General features: G+C 34.3%; 1 protein-coding gene across 4 annotated transcripts; it reads right to left on the reverse strand.

Annotated features, from left to right (window-relative positions):
• Positions 1-12,604: 12,604 nt before the first annotated feature.
• LOC111023993 (uncharacterized) lies at positions 12,605-17,838 on the reverse strand. Of its 4 annotated transcripts, none has more exons than XM_088120213.1 (5): positions 17,538-17,838; positions 14,625-17,226; positions 13,617-14,539; positions 13,454-13,540; positions 12,605-12,953 (listed from the first exon to the last, which is right to left on the reverse strand). In XM_088120213.1, the coding sequence occupies exon 2, from the start codon at positions 16,600-16,602 to the stop codon at positions 15,637-15,639; it is 966 nt and encodes a 321-aa protein (XP_087976339.1). In that variant the 5' UTR covers positions 16,603-17,226; positions 17,538-17,838; the 3' UTR covers positions 12,605-12,953; positions 13,454-13,540; positions 13,617-14,539; positions 14,625-15,636. The 4 variants fall into 4 exon arrangements, 3 of the variants coding, with proteins under 3 accessions (XP_087976339.1, XP_087976340.1, XP_087976341.1); XM_088120214.1 differs by having other exon boundaries at positions 17,538-17,822; XR_015789042.1 differs by lacking the exon at positions 14,625-17,226 and having other exon boundaries at positions 13,617-14,372; positions 17,538-17,825.
• Positions 17,839-19,603: the final 1,765 nt, after the last annotated feature.

Below are 19,603 nucleotides of genomic sequence, written 5' to 3' on the forward strand. Positions count from 1 at the left end.
GCCTTTTAATAGAGAGAGCGAACTGTCGAGCGGCCCCATCGGACAAGAGCAGTAGAGATGGCTCTTAAATTTGAGGATAGAGAGTGGGAAGAGTCATGCGAGGTCTAATATCCGACATCATGAATGATAGATCGACAATTCGCGTGGCAAGTCCAGACTTCCTCAAATTTAAAGGGTCGGTGACCTCGGAATCTGCCCAAAGTAGGAGACAAAGGCTGAAGATCCAAGGCTATAATTCTATGGTCATATTTGGATCAATCAAGGTGCCTCACCACAACTTCCTGAAAAAAAGATTAAAAAGAAACGTTACAGAGAAACTTGTTGAGCTTCCTCCATTGTTGATCTTGCACCAGGTAAATTTGTCCCCGGAAAAACCCATGTCTAAGAGGGAGGAAGAGTCCAAAGCATTATTGAAATTTGAAATAAGATAGTCATCTGCATAACTCTGAGTATTCTTTTCATGATGTTAGAGAATTGCATTGAAATCACCACCCACAAGCCAAGGAGAGTCATCTGAGTTGTGGATTCGAATTAATAGGTCCTAAGATCGGTATGAGTAACAGGATGTCCATAAAGGCCAGTGAACCGCCAGGAAAAAGAAGTCCATTTGACACAGGAATCAATATGATGGATCAAGAAGGAGCAAATAGCAACATCAATAGAGTCTTTCCAAATAATATAAAAACCTCCACTTAACCCCCAACTAGCAACAGAGAAACAACCAGATAAGTTAAGACTTAGTTTCAATTTATTTGCCATTCAATCATTACATTTAGTTTCGGAAAAGAATAACCAAATGAGGGTTTTCATGACGGATAAAGTTACAAATTACTTTGAATGCTCTCGAGTCCCTATACCTTTGGACATTCCAACAAAGTGTTTTCATGGCTCTCGGTGAGGTTGCATCATCGATATGGTTGTAGAGGTGGAGGGTTGATCAGAGTCAATCACATGCTTCTGCTTCTTGGCACCAAGAATGGCAAGTGAGGGTTGGTCAACCTTCCTTTTGAAGATGCAAGGAAGAGCACCATGGGATTAATGCGGGAGAGTTTTTTCTGTGGGCCCTCCCTGACCCTCATTTTCCATTTTAGAAGAGCACCATAATTGGTAAATTTGTCAGCCTTGGACGAAGAGGATGGGGGCGGATTTTCTATAGGGTCAAAATTTGGCAAGTGAACGGTAGGAAAAAAGTTATGGGCAAGAAATCCTTCCTTAGGGAGCAAAAGTGAATCTGCATTCAATTGGGTATTTAAAAAATCCGTAACGGGTCCCAGATTTTCCATAGATTTCAAATTTGTGCAATTTAATTCAGTATTGGAAAGATGCACCGACGGCGAGACCTCAACCACTGGAGAAACAAGTCGGGGCTCATTGGATGAATAAGGAATAGACTGAGTGCTGTAAAGGGGGAGGGGCGACAACCATTAGAGATGAGTCTTTTAAAGAACCTTGAAACTTTAGCCAAGGACCATTGAAGGCGTGAGTCATTAGTCATAGCAGCATCATAAAAAAATCTTGGTGCAATCTTTCAGAACATAATCTATCATACCGCAGTGGTAGCAGAAGTAAGGAAGACCCTCAATTTAGGGCTGCACATTGGTCGGTCGGGTAAGCTTTTAGGCCAAAATCCTCACCAATAGATATAGAGTTGATTTCCAAAAATGGAAACCAACCGACCGAAGTGACGATGCCCTCACTGACCGAATTTTTATCAGTTCGGTCGGTCGGTTTTGGATAAATCGACATCTTTTTTTTTCTTACACAATCAATGGCTGGGTCCCAACGGTAGCAGTGGGGCTCGATGGTGTTGAGCAACGGAAAGTTGGGTCGCAGTGAAAAATCGAACGGTGGGACGCTGAGTGCGGTGATTAAAGAGCGGGAGGTTGGGTGCGGCAAAAATCAAACAACGAGAAGTTGGGTGCGGCAATGTAGGGCTCGACGGCTGTCAGCAAGGTTGACGACAAGGCTGACAGAGAAAAGACACTAAGGGGAGGGGAAAGGGGCGACAAGGCTGACCGAGAAAAGACACTAAAGGGAGGGGGAGGGGGAGGGGGAGATGGAGTGAGAAGATGGAACTCTAAACTAAACCAAAAGTTAAGAAATGTATGAAATGAAACCCTAAACTAAAGTTAAGATAAAAGTGGAAGAACCATGAAAAATACGAAGAGATCGATGAGGGTATGAAAAATCAAAAGAAATGCCAAAAAGAAAGAGAAAACATGAGGGACAAGAGGATGAAATTTGATCGGAAATGAGAGATAAGGGGAGAGGTGAGAAAGTAGAATTAAAAATAATTATAAAAAAAAGATTTTTGAGTGGTTTTGAGAAAACCACAGGCGCCCTTGGTTTTCTCAAAACCACCTCAATTAATGAGGGGTTGAATGACCGTTTTTATTATATTATATATATATAAAAAATAATTTTTTTTTAATACCACCTATTCCGGTCGGGTCAGTCAGTTTTAAAGGATTTTTTTCGGCCAACCGACCGACCGACAATCCCATAGATTCCCGACCGACCGACCACCCCTATATTTTAAAAATCAATCGACCAACCCTATTTCGATCGGTTTCGATCGGTCGGGTCGATTTTACCTCCCATTCTTTTAGCAGGTCTTCGGGAGTCATTATTTTAGCAGGTCTATGAGGTATAATCTTTGCTGTTCAATTTTACCTTTGAAATTTTCATAAATTCCTATTTTGTCTTTCAATTTTTTTATGTGTTGATGTGATGTGGATATTTGGGTCAGGGTGTGTTAGAGAAATTAATCTAATAGATTTTCGAGTAAGATGCTGGGAGAACCCTTTTCGCATTCCTCAATATTGCAAACATATTTTCCGTCATCTTTTTTTCACGATTCATTTTCTCTTCTTTTTCCACAATCATTTATTTCATTTTTAATAAGTATTCTTCTTTTAGAAAAAAGAGGTCTCGAGATATCGAGAGAAAGATTATTGCAATCCCCATAATCCCCATTAAGTTTGATTTCAATTTCCACATTTTCTTCCCATCTCCATAAATTTTTCATTATTCTTTTTCCTTATATTTCTTCTAAATCTCAATCATTCATTCATTTCTACCCTAAAATCCAATGGAACAAGTTTTCAGCCTAAAAAATTTATTTAATGCTATCAAATTAATTGTTTATGTATCAATTATCCAAGCAAAAATCACTTTCTTCTCTTCTTTAAATTTTGCTCTCCAAATCTCTAAATTCTCATTCTCTCGTAACCAAATTTGTACAATTTTCCTTTGCGAGGTATTTTCTTTATATTATTTATTTTAACTTTATTTGAGATTTGTATTAAGGTATGGGTGTACTTGGGATTGTGAGAGTTGTTTGATCATGAACCAATGAAAATGATCGTAGTAATTTGATCTTGAACTAGTGAAAAAAAAAACAATATAGGTTGGATCTTGAACCTGCAAAAGGATTGGTAGGAGGTTTACTCTTGAACTCGTAAAAAAAGTGAACAATCAGTTTGGTTCTCGCTTGCAAGAGAGTCGACACAGTAAAATGCCCAAGAAGGAGTCTTGGGCAGCGAAGGTAGGAATTTCCGAACCATTATAAAAATTTATGGTATTATTTGTTGTCCCTTACTCTTTTTGCTTTCTACATTTAAATTTCGTTTGATATTTTGTTATTCTTGAATTTTAATTTTAAAATCTAAAAGTTGGTAAGCAACTTTATTCACTCCCGCTAGTGTTATCATATCGATCATACAAATAGTACTCATGTTGAATATGACCTTGATGGAGGTTTAGGTTAGTTTCAATATTCAGAAGAATATGATAACTTCACGCATACATGCTTGAAGTTGAAATAAAGGCCTCCAACAATTTTGTGTTGCATCTTCCAACTTCAATTGTGCTTTCAAGCTCATTTTATGGTTTGGACATGATCTCACCAACCGACCCAACAATGATCGATAACAGAATGGTATGAACAAATCGGGAAATAAAAAATAGTGAAATAATTCATATATTTATATTTTGTTCTCGTTTCCAAATTTCGATTGGGATTTCGATTGAAAAAGATGTTAGGCCGGTTCCTCAACAAGGCCATTTATATCCACCCTCTTCTCACAGAGTCGTACGTGGACGTTACCGCTCATACAGCTCCCAACCAACAAGCAGTTAGCCGCTTATGAAAGGTTGACTTTAGCCAAAAAGTTCGGGATTTGTGGCTGGGTAGGGAACCTTGTGTGGCGTCTTCCAATCCACCACAGCTTGCACACACCTTCCCTTGATTCAACTGGGACCATTCTGAAAAGTTCTTTTTATTCTTCTTATTCTTTTGTTTTTTCCCGCCAACTATCTTCTCTTCCTATCACTTCACTTCGTTCGAGAGGTTCGACATCTACTAGAAAAGAAACAATCCACTTCAGATAACCAACCTCTGTGTTGCAGCATGTGGAATGGCCGAAAGCGCTTTACGGGAAAGACGGGTTGTGGCCTATTAAATTAAAAAGGTTGTCCTGGGTCGGGAGTCGCATTGATTTCAGTCGATTGAATCGGTTCTGATCTTTACTGAAAAAGTGAAGACAAGGACCACAACCGGGTAAGAACCCTCAATTCTGCATGAAACTCGTATGTGGACCTATTGATTGACCATAGATGCGACCGCTATCTAAGAGAATCCTAATAGTTCTTCTATCGTTCTTTCAAAGGCAAGATGGCCTTTCTCGAAGGTTGGGGGTTGCTCGAAATCTGTCTGGCATTCCACCAATCCCAAGTAGTTCATTCATTTCCTACACTCCTCCAGCACCTTCACCAAATCAAGCAGGTTCATCTACTTCCGCACAGTTTGTCACTAAAGAAGAATTTTTGAAAAACGGTGGAACTCATCGAAGAGCCCAATATCGTAGTGGTTGTGGTTCTTCAACTTTTTGTTTTGATCGAGGGCGTGGTTTACCCTGTGGCGGATGTTAACGGTTTGAGTCTACTTATCTTCAACTCATGAAGCTTGCTGATCATGCTGCTTTGATGGCGCTTTTTTGCCTTCTATTTGCAAATTAGTAAACGACAATGAAGATACAAAAGCTTTTGCACTTACGAATCCCAAGCTCTCGACCCTTACCCCTGACCCAAATCCTACCTGAATCATCCGGTAAGAATGTGGAGAAGAACTAAAATAGAATGGTCCCACCTACTCAAAACTAGGAGGGATTCTTCAAATATCCCAAAAGGTCTGACTAACAAGCGAGAAACGTCGACTTTTCTAAAGAAGGGGGGCGCACACGAGACCAGTTCGATGTTGAGCGGGCTTCGCTCCTCGTAGAAATTCCAGATCATTGAAGAGAAATAAAAAATTGTAGTTTTCCCCACTCGTTTTGCTAATTCTTATCTAGAGAGGGGCGCTGAATTCGTTCCATTGGGTCGTGCACTTCTCGGTAGCGAACCATTATGTTGCCCAGGCTATGAATACTCCAGTTGCTCAATGAGGTTCAAAATCATATCCTCGAAATGTTAGAGGTCTTGGGAACCGAGCCAGTGGGACAAAAAAAAATTATTATTTAATAATCATTTTATTTTTTCGATTATTATTTAATTTAAATAGCTGCAAGACAAAAACAGGGTGCAAAAAAGCGAAAGCCTCTAGTTTATATTCCGGAGTACTGCTACGGCCGATCTGTCACCCACTCTACTTAAACAACCTAAAGGCTTCGCCCTCCAGCCCGATGCTCATGACACGCTATGAACCTCCACCGTGTCGGGGGACCATGTAGGACATAGCTAGCGGCATCGGCCTACCTAGATACACCTGTGTCACAATGGCAGATCTTTTGAGTGAGGGAAGCCGAAGCATTGGTCAAGAGAGAGAGAAAAGGTCAAGAGGTACTAGTCACCCAAATTCTCGAGTTTGAACAGGGTCTCCAACTTGTTGATTGGAATTGAGCCTTTCGGGCTTTCTGAGAAATCTTTTTCGGTATAGCACTACTCCCGAGATGGGCAAACGCCTTTGATGTCCCCTCCAGTAAAGAACTTTGGACATATGGGAAGATGAGAGCTAGAAAAGACGTTCTAATGGAAAGATCAAGTCAAGCCCAACAAATCTACATGATACTCAAATTGGACCAGAGGTGGAAAGGCCTAGGTGTAAAAACCTAGCTGGAAGGCCAAGGCCCGACATACGGAAGACAAACGACTTGGATCAACTGAAGCCAACTCGAGATCGGTGCCGACTAGTTCTCAGTCGTCAGCTGAGAACTCCGACGAGTGCTTTCCGACGGTTTTGCGAAGGTAGGCCCGAATTTATCCCGTCTTGGTAAAATCTTATAATGGGCAAACAACTCCTCGATTCGACACCCGACCCGCAACAAGGTGCTCAAACCTTGAAGGCTAGGTTTCCTAAAGGCATCAAGATTTGACCTCTATAAATAGAAGGATAGGTTGAACCCTAAAGGTATGCTGAATAACCCTACCCTTGACATTCATCAACTTCCGCTTTTAACTTAAGCATCAGAACTTGTATGACTAGTACCACACCAGTGTTAAGATTTATCTGTTTTGCAGATCAATTTTATATCCTTTTTATTATTAGAGATGGGTGTGAATTTGGTGGGATCTCCAAGGCCAAAATTTTGCATCATCAAACATGCTTCAAAATATAAGTTGTAAAAAATGCTTCAAAATATAAGTGATTTTAGGAAAGGAAAATAGAACATATTATATATATATATATATATATATATATATATTTTGTAGGTTGAATTTGGGTTCGTCTATGCTTGAAGAATCATGAAATGTAGAGCTTATACAGAGAATGTAACATATTAACTTGGGAAAAAACGAAAGAATATGATTTTTTTGCCGTGAAAAAGAAGAAGAATATTATTGGTAAATGAATGCAATAGGATTATGCATAGAGGGAAGTCAATAGGATTATGTAACTTATTTATAATTAAATGTTATGGCATACTTAATTATTTATCTAATAATTGATTATCACTTCACAACAATTAAAATGTTTTATTCTTCAAAGAAAATGAAATGTTTTATAATTTCTTTTAGTTTTCTTTTCTTTGTTTTAGGCCTCCACTCTTTCAACTTGTCAATTTCATTTCATCCTATTTTCATTTCAGCTCTCCATTATTTCGATTTCTCGTTTGGATGAATTTCAAATATGACTTCTTTTTTAAATAAAATGACCATTTATCGAAAAGTTTTAATTTTCTAAAAACACAAAATTAAAAACAAAAATTTTTCCCAATAGATTTGTAGTTTTCAAAAACCAAAATTTTGCCAAACGTGCCCGTAGTCTATTATTATTTCAAAACATAGGGTAAAATATTATTGGCAAAGTTGGAAGGAAAATAAAACGATGTATTATATTTAGAAAGTTTTTCATTTTAAAAATTGAATGCAACTTAATTGAGGTTAAAATTTTGTAGATTTTATTTTTCGGAAAAAAAAAAGAAAAGTAAAGGTGCGTTCGGTTGGTAATCAGAAAACATAAATTTGAAAATTTGTTTTCAGTGTTTTCAGATATGTGTTTGGTAGTAGATTTGGTAATTGAATTTCAATTTAAAAAATTGTTCATGTTTAGTAATATATTTGTAAACTAGAAGTAGTTGCAAACTAAATTTTAGTTTAATCTAAACTTATACTAATTAATTTATTAACATTTTTTTTTATGAATTTTGTATAATTGTTATTTTACAAGGTTCATTATATTTTACATGTTTTAATTTTAACACACATAAAATGAGTTTATAATATCAAGTAGTATATTTATCAAAATTTTTATAATTTTTAATGTAATTCTGCATCTTCAAAATTTCAAATTCTAAATCTGAAAACACTGGAAACATTAAAAAATTGTTTTCAGAATTTCTACTGTTTGAATGACAGAATCCGAAAACAGTTTTCAAAAACAAATATCCAAAATCCTGTCAAAGTGAATCTGAAAACAAAAAACAGAATCCGAGTTTCCAACCCGGCCCTAATATATTGGTTGTATTATTTTTTTCACCTTATTTTCAAGTAAACTTTATTTAGGCCTTTTTTTTTTTTGAGACAACTTTATTTAGGCTTGATACTTTCATATAATAATAAATTAAAAAATGTATTTTATGAAATTAAGTTCGAGCTAATGTTGGTCCGTGGAGTTTAATATCTATTGTCATTTCTATTCGTTAATTTATATCAATGTATATGGCTATGAGAGATTGTTTTGATTTCTGCTTATTTAGAAGTGTTTGGACTCGCGCGATGAGTCCTATGGTAGAAAATTAAATCTAAAAAATTTACTATAAATATATATTTTTTGAAACACAACACAAATAGAGCCACGAGTGTTACTCCAGACTCTTAAACTTCAAATTTCGAAATACAACCACACATAACTTGAAATAACTAGGAATGTGATCTTAGAGTTATTTTATTACAAAGTTTATTTTGCTTTTCATGAAGCGGGACTTGCTCAATCTTTTGCTTCGATAGATTGTGGTGGTGGAGAAGGTGACGATACTGTGGAATCACAGTATGCTTCAAGAATGTTACTTTCTTCATTAGTGTATCCCAAAGAGCCGAACAATGTAGACCAACATTCATGCTGAATAATTCTAATGGCTTGACAACAACTAGTAATTTCACTGGTGCATGTTTGGAGTTGAACTAGAGATCCCCAACAATCGGATGTCTCGCCATCCAATTTTACCCTTGCTGCTAGACTCATTTTAGGGTTTTGCCTCGATTAAACTATAAATGATGAGTAGATGAGAGATAGGAAAGACGTAGCGATAAAGAGTTTCAAGAGGTAAGTCATGTTAAGAAGAAATTGGATACGATGAATCGACATATAATAGATGACAAGAAAGATGCTCAAATACTTTTGTGATCATGAAATAATATAATATGGGATTTATATAGAGAATGTAAAATATATTACTTGGGAAACGAAAGAATGTGATTAATTTATGATGGGAAGGTAATTAGACTATGTAACTTACAATTAAACGTGTAATGATATTACTTAATTATTTAACCTAATAATTGATTACGATTAACAATAATTAAAACCGTTTTATAATGTCATAGTTTTTCTCTCTCGTTTTTTAATCCTTTTTAGGTCTCCACCTTTCAAATTCTCAATAATAAACATAGTTTTTCTCCCTTCATTATTATTCTTCTAAGAGTAAAAAACATGCTGCTGCTTCTTAGAAAAATCGATATCGGAGTCTACGTGGCTCGTCAACTTTCCATTCTAACTTAAGTATCGGAGCGTGTGTAACTAACATCATATTGCTTTTCAGATTTATTTGTTTTGCAGGTCGACCTAATAGCCCATTTTATTAATAGAGATTGGTATGAATGTGGTGGGATTTTGAAGGTCAAAATTCTGCATCAACAGACATGACAATGAAATGCTTCAAAATATAAGTCATTTTACCCGAGGAAAATAGAACAATATTTTTTTTTTCTACGTTGAATTTGGGTTCGTCCGTGCTTGAAGAATCATGAAATGTAAGAGCATATATAGAGAATGTAACATATTAACTTGGGATAAACGAAAGAATATGATTTTTTTTTTTAAGAAAAAGAAGAATATGATTATTAATAAATAACAGAAGTTAATAGGATTATGTATAGAGGAAAGTCAATAGGATTATGTAACTTATTTGTAATTAAATGTGTAATGGTTTACTTAATTATTTGTTTGAGCTCGAAATCGCTAAGCTCGAATTAGGTATAGGTCGGAGTAGTCAAAAGGATGTTCGCCGAACTACCAAATACCCTCCTAGAGCACTCGAGGAACCTGCAAAACAAAGTTAGTACTCTGACGAGCAAGTTAGTTTTCAGTTTGACCTAACTTGCTGGTTCTATCTAGGATTGCGTACCTTGCATTTAAGGCAAGAGTTACTATTTATAGAATCTGGGTTCGACAGGAACTCTGACAAACCCTAAAAATGCGGCGTGTTGTCGGGTTCGGAAGAGACAATATTACGGACTTTACTCAAGGTCAACTCGGCTTCTTAGGTCGTACCTATTGCCGAACTTAACGTTTTTAGATCAATTTTCATATTTCGCGTGAGTGTCAATTCAACTCACCTCTTCGATCATGACACGTGGCAGACCAAAATTCACACCCAACATTATTTATCTAATAATTGACTATCACTTCACAATAATTAAAATGTTTTATTTTTCAAACAAAACAAAATAAATAAATAAAATGTTTTATAATGTCTTTTACGTTTTATTTTCTTTGTTTTAGACCTCCACTCTTTCAACTTCTCAATTTCATTTCTTCCTCCTTTTATTTCGCTCTCCACTATTTCAACTTCACGTTTGATTTTCTAATAATTATTGGGAAAATTTTGGATGAATTTCAAATATGACTTCTTTTTAAAATAAAGTGATTCTTTACTGAAAAGCTTAAGTTTTTAAAAACACAAAATTAAAAACAAAATTGTTTCCAATGGATTTGTATTGTTCAAAAACCGAGTTGTTTTCTTCAAAATTAATTAAGATTTGAAAAACTATTTAAAAAAAATTGTTAATAGACTAGCTTAATTTAAAAAAAAAATATATATATATATATATATATATATATATATATATCAAATGTCCATACGCAGTACGTTATTATTATTATTGCAAAACATAGGAAAAATATTATTGGCAAAGTTGGAAGAAAAATTAAAAAAAATGTATTCTATTTAGAAAGCCTTTCATTTTAAAAAATTGAATGCAACTTAATTGAGGTTAAAATTTCGTAGATTTTATTTTACAAAAAAAGAAAAAAAGTAATAAATTTGTTGTATTATTTTCTTCACCTTATTTTCAAGTAAACTTGATATTTACATATAACAAATTATAAAATGTATTTTATGAAATTAAGTGGAGTTTAATATTTTTGTCACTTCTATTTGTTAATTTATATTTGATTTTTGTTTTGATTCTTAAACTTCAAATTCTGGAACATAATCAACCATAATTCGAAATAACTAAGAAGCCCCTCATGGTTATTTTATTACAAAGTTTACTTTACTTTTCATGGAGCGAGACTTGCATCAATCTTTTGCTTCGATAGATTGTGGTGGTGGAGAAGGTGACGATGACGAAAGATCAATATCAACTCTAGAATCACAATATGCTTCAAGAATGTTACTTTCTTCATTAGTGTATCCCAAAGAGCCGAACAATGTAGACCAACACTCATGCTGAATAATCCTAATGGCTTGACAACAACTAGGGCCTAAATAAGTTTCACCATTGACGAAGAACGTGATAATTTCACTGGTGCATGCTTGGAGTTGGACTAGAGATTCCCAACAATCGGATGTCTCGCCATCCAACTTTACCGTTGCTGCTAGACTCATTTTAGGGTTTTGTCTCGATTCAACCACAGACGATGAGTATATGAGAGATAGACCAGACGTAACGATAAAGAATTTCAAGAGGTAAGCCATTTTAAGAAAGAAATTGGATATGATGAATCGACCATGGATGATAAGATGCTCAAAAAGCTTTTGTGATCATGAAATAATATAATATGGGGTTTATAGAGTGTAAAATATAGTACTTAGGAAACAAAATAATGTGATTAATTTATGATGGGAATGTAATAAGATTATGTAACTTACAATTAAATGTGTAATGATTTTACTTAATTATTTATCTAATAATTGATTATGACTAACAATAATTAAAACGTTTTCACTCTCTTTTTTCATCCTTTTTAGATCTCCACCCTTTCAAATTCTCAATAATAAACATGGCTTTTCCCATTCATTGTTTTGTTATTTTTTTATCACTCTTTTTAGGAAAAAAATAGATGGATTGCAAATATGATATTTTTAAAAGTTATTATATATTATATAGTAAAGGTAGATACTTAATGGTGAAAAGTTTGTCTACTATAATGTCTAGTTTAATAAGTATTTAAATTTTTAATTTTGTGTTTATTAGGTCTCTTCCATGTTCGCAAATTTTTAAAATTAACGAGTCTATAAGACATTAAATTGAATCTGAAAATTTTTATATTTTTATTTAATAGATTGGTGGATTTTTTACAACGTTGAATAATTCAATGACCTATCAGATACAAATTAGAAGTTTATGAACCTATCAAATATGAAACTTCAACTTTAACTTCATACGTTTCATGGACTAAACTTATAGTTAACCTATCATTTTTTTTTTCAATGAATTGTAACAATTTAATTCATGTTCCTATACAATAATTCAGTCTCTATAATTTTAAAATTTGTAATGGTTTAGTCTTTCATAGTTTAAAATTTTCAACAATTCATAAAAAATGTCTTTTAAGTTGCAAGGGATTTTTTTCTTGTTGTGAGTAATTCCATCAACTCCCCCATTAATTTAATTCAAATTCAAATTGTTACGAAGTTTAAACTATATTTACTTTTTTTTTCTTTTTGTTTGTAATTCCATTAACTCCCCATAAATTCCATTCAAATTGTTACAAAATTTAAACTAAATTTACTCCTTTTTTTTTTTTTCTTTTTGTGAGTAATTCCATTAACGCCCCCATAGATCCAATTCCAAAGTGTTCCCAATTCCCTTCCCTCTTTACCATAGCAGTCAAAAAGAAAATAAACATCATGAAATCCATATAATAATCCACACAAAGAAATAAAAAGTCTCAACATCATAATGCAAATCATTCATAAATAAACATTACAACTATAAGAACTTAAACTTCATAATGTTGAGAAGCAAAAAGAAGCCTTCAAAATGTCTAAAGTTCTAAATATGCCTTCAGAATGTTTACACTAACAGACTTTCAAAAAGCCTACAAAAGTTCACAAAAGCATTCAATTCTAAGTACCAAAACAAAGCCTTCAAAATGCATACAATTCTAAATCTGCCTTGAGAATGCCTCAAAATGTGCTCTAACAGATCCAAAGTTTCACAGTTATAGTTAACGACCAAAAACTTGAAGGCAGGTTGTCAGCATTTCAATTTCTTTTCTTCATACAAACCTACAAAAGATGAAAGCAAATGCAGGAGGTAAAAGAAACCATGATTTCAGTACAACAATAGACTACAAAACTTTAACTCTCCCACCCTTTCAAAACTTTTCCTACCCCAGAACTTAATTTGAAAGCCATATTCCTGGGATGCCCCTAATATTTATCGAATGGCAAAACTCTTTTCGAACTTTCATTTGCAGATCCCCTATAATTATCCCTTAATATTGAGGTATCAACTCATTTAGATCCTCTTCTCTCCACCATCCCTTTTTTTTTTTTTCTTTTTTATATCCGTGAGTGTCCAAGCCAGCTTGCCCGCACCTCGATTAATCTCACAGATAGATAGGTGGTCATCATGAGGTTTGAACTCATTCCCTCCCAATTAAACCTAGCCCCTCTAGACCAACGAGCCACCCATGATGGTTCTCTCCACCATCTCTTTTAAGAATAAAAAGCCTAAACTAATACAATTACGACAGGAAAGTTACATGTAAAAAGTAGATATTTACTTGAAAATCTCTTGAGAGGTGTATGAATCAATTATTCTCTTATCTAGGACAGAGTTGCATAGGCTATGACGACCAGATTCCACCTTCCTGAAATTACAATAAAGATTAAATGATATTAAAAAACATAATAAAGATGAAAAACTTTTATTAACAACTCACATACTTGTTCACCATCTGTGTCGTGAGAATTTAATGCATCAAATGAGTCAGAATTAGAAGCAGGGAGTGAATCATCATCTTCACTTAACTCCAAATTGGTTGTTGAATCATCAAGCATATTCAATTTCAATCCCATGACATTTCCTTCAACTACAGTAGGCTTGACATCAGCTCTATTCAAGTAACCGAACTCCATACTCCCGTTTATAAACATATTACGTGTTATAACAAGATCCCAAGGTTCACTTGATTGATCTTCAATATCCTCTTCATCATTCTCAATCTCTGGAATGTCCCATAAATGTCTAGGTTGCACAAACTGTACCACTTTCCAATTCATTCCAAATTTTTAATCATCAACATAAAAAACTTGTTCTGCTTCATTGACAAGAATGAAAGGTTGATCTTCGTACCATCTACGGGAAATATTGATAGAGACGAAACCTTTCTCATTACGAATATTACTTTTCCTTTGATTTGTGTCAAACCATTCACATTTGAGGAGCAACACACGTTTGTTTCTATAATGTAATTCTAACACCTCACATAATATGCCGTACAAGTGAACTTCAAGTTTTCCATGGAAGGCAGGCAATGATATTCCACTATTTTGAATGGTTTGACCATGATCGTGATCTTTGGTATGGAAACGCAATCCATTAACTGTGCACCCACTATATGAATTTGCACAGCGATCTGGACCAATTGCAAGTGTATGCAACTCGTCAGATATGTTGCCTTCCTGATGTAAAGTTTGAGCCTATATAGATAATTGGTAAAAACTATTACTGACACTTGTATTTATAAAATAAACTGGTGAGAGTAATAAGTTTGCTTAGTTGGTTTTTGATCCAATTCGGAAATTGTAATTCTTGCATTGTATGAATATCATTTGCGCCTTTCGGTTCAAGTGTTCCTGCATGTCGCCTATGAAAAGAATGTTACAAGGTTGTAAATGTGCTAATGTAAAATAGTTATACAATTAACGAGTAGTTGAAAGATAGAGACATACTTCAAATATGGTTTTGATTCATCACAGTGACTCAAAATGTACCAATGTGCTAATTCCATCTCTTTTTGAGATAATTGTCGTGATTTTGGTTCTCCTATAAGACGAGCATTTTGCCCAAACACTGATAGTTCACCACTATTCTTGTTTCTGTCACATGAGTCATTATCATATTCACACCTATTCGATCCTGTTTCCTTTCCTTGAAGATACGTGGAACAAAACTTTAACGATTCATTCACAATATATGCCTCTGCAGTGGAACTTCAGGATCCGTTTTATCCTTGACATATTGCTTCAAATTGTTCAAGCTTTGTCCAATGGGATACATACAACTGTAACGTACAGGCCCTACCATTTTTGCTTCATAAAAAAGTAGGAGGAAATAACTTTTCAAACTTGCACAATATCTTAACAATTTCATCTTGTAACTTGTCCAAGTCTTGAGATTGTATTGTTTTTGCACATAACTTCCGAAAGAAGATAGACATCTCTGTAATTGTTGTGCATATTTGATCTTGTAAATATGTAAGAATACCGATTGGGAGAAGCCGATGTAATAGTATATGAAAATCATAGCTTTCTAATCCCGAAATTGTTCCTTCTCTAACATTCACACATTGCGATATACGTGAAGGAAACCCAAAGGGAAATTTAACCGATCTTAAGAACTTGCAAAAGTTCACCCTCTCATTAGCAGCTAACGTGTATGAAGCATGTGGTTTTAAATATTTGTCCCCATTTTTCTGAATATGTAGCTCTTTTCGTACTTCTAAGTCCTCTAGATCTAAACGTGCCAATAAAGTATCAGTGGTCTTCCCATCCATGTCTAACAAAGTGTTTAACAAGTTATCACATATACTTCTTTCAACAGAGATAACATCTAACTTATGACGTAGCATGAGTTTTGACCAATATGGAAGTTGAAAGAAAATACTTCTCTTGTTTGGAAGGATTTTTACCAAATCTTGAGAACCTTATAGCCTTTACTTGCTGTAAGATCTCCTCTCCAGTTCTAAGGTCCTAACCTATGTTCTTCATTGCCATCATGCTGCTTGCTTCTACGCCAAACATGATCTATAGGTAGATAACAACGGTGCCCTGTAAAGCAAACTTTCTCTCTCAACTTCATTGAAATTGTATCTTCATTACACATAGGGCATGCTTTGTATCCTTTAGTATTCCAGCCAGATAAGTCACCATAGATTGGAAGATCACTAATTGTCCATAACAAAGCTGCATGTAATTGGAAGTACTCATGCTTGCTACTATCAAAAGCACCTACACCAACTGTCCATAATTGTTCCAACTCTGCAATCAATGGTTGCAAGTATATATCGACTTCTTTACCAGGAGATTGGGGATCGGGAATAAGCAATGACATGAAGAAAAAATTATCTTTCATGCATTTCCAAGGTGGTAAGTTGTACGGGACTAGTACGACTGGCCACATACAATATGGACTTGTATTTCCAAATGGGTTAAAACCATCTAAAGCTAGTGATAATCGAACATTTCGAGGATCTAAAGCAAACCAAGGAAATTCTTTATCAAAGTGTTTCCATTCTTCAGCATCAGCGGGATGTCTTAGGACTCCATCTAACTCAACATGTTTATCTTTATGCCACCTCATTTCATGAGCTATATCTTTTAATAAAAACAATTTTTTCAACCTCGGAATCAACGGAAAATGGTATAACACCTTATGTGGAAGCTTTCTACCCTTGCCATCATTGACATTATATCGAGATTCTCCGCACATTGGACAATGCTCACATTTTTCAAACTCTTTCCAAAATAGAACACAATCATGCTTACAAGCATGGATTAGATTATATCCCAACCCCATCTCAAGCAGCCTCTTATTAGCATCATGATATGAATGTGGAAAATTTGCACCATCAGGAAATGCTGCTCTTAAAAGTTGTAGCACCATGCAAAACGATTTATTACTCCAATTATTTAAAACCTTCAGATGCATCAATTTGACTAAAAATGTGAACTTTGAATATTGTGAACATCCAGGATATAATTGCTTTCGTGCTTCACCTAATACATCCTCAAATGTACTTTTTGTACCTCGCTCATTAATACCTGCAGACAACTCATTGCCATTATCATCATCCAATATTGGACCTTGTAGATCATTTTTTTCTTTGTTAACAGAATATGTCGGTTCACAGTGAGGTCATACAACTGTTTTTTTTGTTTACTGAAGAAGGACCTGGTTCAGAGTGAGGTGGCACAACCGTCTCCTTATTAACAAGAGATGTCTGCTTAAAGCAAGGTGACACAAATGCTTCAGGTTCCTCTCCATGAAAAATCCATAGGTTGTATGTAGGGGATATTCCACGCATGTACAAGTGATGTTCTATACTTGTAATATCACCATAAAAAGAATTCATACAGTACGTACATGGACATCTTGTCTTTCCTTGTGCATTGAGAGTATTTTTAGCCACCTCTAGAAAGGAGTTAACACCATCTACATACACTTTGCACTGTCTATTTTGAAGTTTCATCCAATCTCTATTCATTCTCTTTTAATTTCAAACCAAGGCAAAGTTGCTTGTGATTTGAATATGTAGAAGTTCCAATCTCCAAGCTAACAAGTAAAAAAAAAAAAAAGAAATTTCCCAAAAGCACATTAGTGAGATCATGAAAATCAAATCAAATATTGTTGTTCATACAAAAAAGCCACAAATTCCCAACCACTGTTTCAGTTTATAACAAAGACACCACAAAAATAAGTAAACGAAGCCTCTCAAATCCCAATCTCAATAATCAAAGCCAGCCATTTTGGGGGAATGCAGAATCAACAGGTCAGTAAATCAGCCCAGAAGAATGAGAAATTCAAAGCCAAGAAAGAACTACGTAGGAGGAGGTAAAGAAATCCAAAACAAGAAAAAAACTAACCTTTTCAAGTGAACATAGATGTTGTGGCAGTGAATCGGAGTTGGAGGCGGCAAATGCGAAGAGAAAACTGAAGAAGATTGGTGCATAATCGAAAGGAAAAGTAGGGTTTTGTAAAAATAAAGAACCCATTTGCCGACGATTAAGTTTCGTCGCGGAAGATCTTTTTAGCAAAATTTTTGCAGAATTATTGTGAAGAAAAAGGCTTGTACTTTGTACTCTGGAAGCGTTTGACATGGCTCCGCTTTTCTTTTTTCTCTCTCTTTCTCTCTTCTAACTAAGTCTGTTTTTTTAGTACTTCTAAATCTCTGTTATCCACTTTCTTATCCGCTGAAATAACACGTATAATTATCCTACCTTCCTAACAAGAATAACGAAAAATCAAAATAATTGATGTACAGAATTAAGAATGTTTATCTTTTATTATAATTTCAGAAAGACAAAACTTTATTTCAATTCTAGAATATTTCGAATTTAGTCCTCTGAAGTTCAAATCCACTGCGTGAGTGTAGTTTAGTGGTAATTGACACCAACTTCTTTTTTTAAGTCGGAGGTTCAAACTTACATACCCCAATTGATTGTACTAAAATAACTAACTATCTATATATATATATATTTTTTTTTAATAAAACTATCTATATTTATTTATTTATTGTAGAGTAGTATAAATGTGGGGAGTTCATGTACATCAATTACCTACATCTGTTATAATAATAATAAAAAGAGATGTATTTTGATCCTTCAGGTTTGGGCCCTGGTTGGTCATTAAATTTAAAAAACATCATTTTTTTCGCGTGAGATTTTAGTGAAGTTTCAAAAGTGACATCTTTGGTCCCTAAAATATGAATTTAGTTTTTAATTGGTCTCTAAAGTTTGAATTTAGTTTCTAATTGGTGTCTAAGTTAAATTGATTGTTAGTTAACATAATGACATCCTTAGTTCGCTTTTGCCTAAGTAGAATATATGTTAACTGTCACATCATCATTTCGTCAAGTTAATTAATGGTCAACTGAATTTAGGAACCAATTAAAAACCAAACTCAAACTTCAAGGATCAATTAGAAACCAAACTCAAACCTCAAAGATCAATTCAAAACCAAACTCAAACTTCAGGGATCAATTAGAAACCAACCTCAAACCTCAAAACCAATTAAAAACTAAATTCAAACTTTGAGGTTTGGTCGACTCAATTTAGGGACCAATTAAAAACCAAACTCAAACTTCAGGGATCAATTAGAAACCAAACTTAAACCTCAAAGATCAATTAAAAACTAAATTCAAACTTCAGGGATCAATTAGAAACCAACCTCAAACCTCAAAAACCAATTAAAAACTAAATTCAAACTTCAGGGACCAAATATGTCACTTTCGAAACTTAACGACTAAATAGAAACTAAGTTTAAATCTAAGAGACCAAAAACCAAAAGCGGTGGTTTTTTAAACTTAAAACCAAATAGAAACCAAATCCAAACTTAAGAATAAAAAATTTATCATTTTTAGTATGACAATAAAAAATTTTTAGATCATAACATACATCATCTAATTTATTATTCATATGCAAGTTAAAGGACTACTTATGAGCATGAGAACCGCTTTTAAGAAAAAAATTTCATTTGAAAGGTAGTGATCGATTCACTTACATTGATTACTCCAATTGTACAATATGAGTCTTGTCATGTTTTTTTAGGCCAAACACAAACTTTGTGTCAAGATAAATAAAAAGCAATCATGTTAAAAGAATTGATAATGTGATGGTTGCTTCTTATAACTCCAGTATTCATTTTGTGTAATCCGCTGGAAGATATCCACTTCGTCTTGATACTTCACTTATATCATGACTAGATGTTACCTCCTAAGCAAACTCAGCAAACTAAGCAAAACAGATAAGGATATTGAGATTCCCTCTCAAGTTAATAATTATCTCATTCTTAAAATTACTACAAAATTTTGAGCTTCATCCCTGTTTCGAGGAAAACAAGTAAGAATGGATACATTATCTAATCTCAGGCTGTATCTTTTATCTCTTATCTTTTACTCTAAAAAAATCTCAATTTAGAGAGATAAATTGCT

The sequence above is a fragment of the Momordica charantia genome, assembly GCF_013281855.1.
Source record: "Momordica charantia cultivar OHB3-1 chromosome 11 unlocalized genomic scaffold, Mcharantia_2.0 BLBB01000011.1, whole genome shotgun sequence".
Taxonomy (NCBI): domain Eukaryota; kingdom Viridiplantae; phylum Streptophyta; class Magnoliopsida; order Cucurbitales; family Cucurbitaceae; genus Momordica; species Momordica charantia.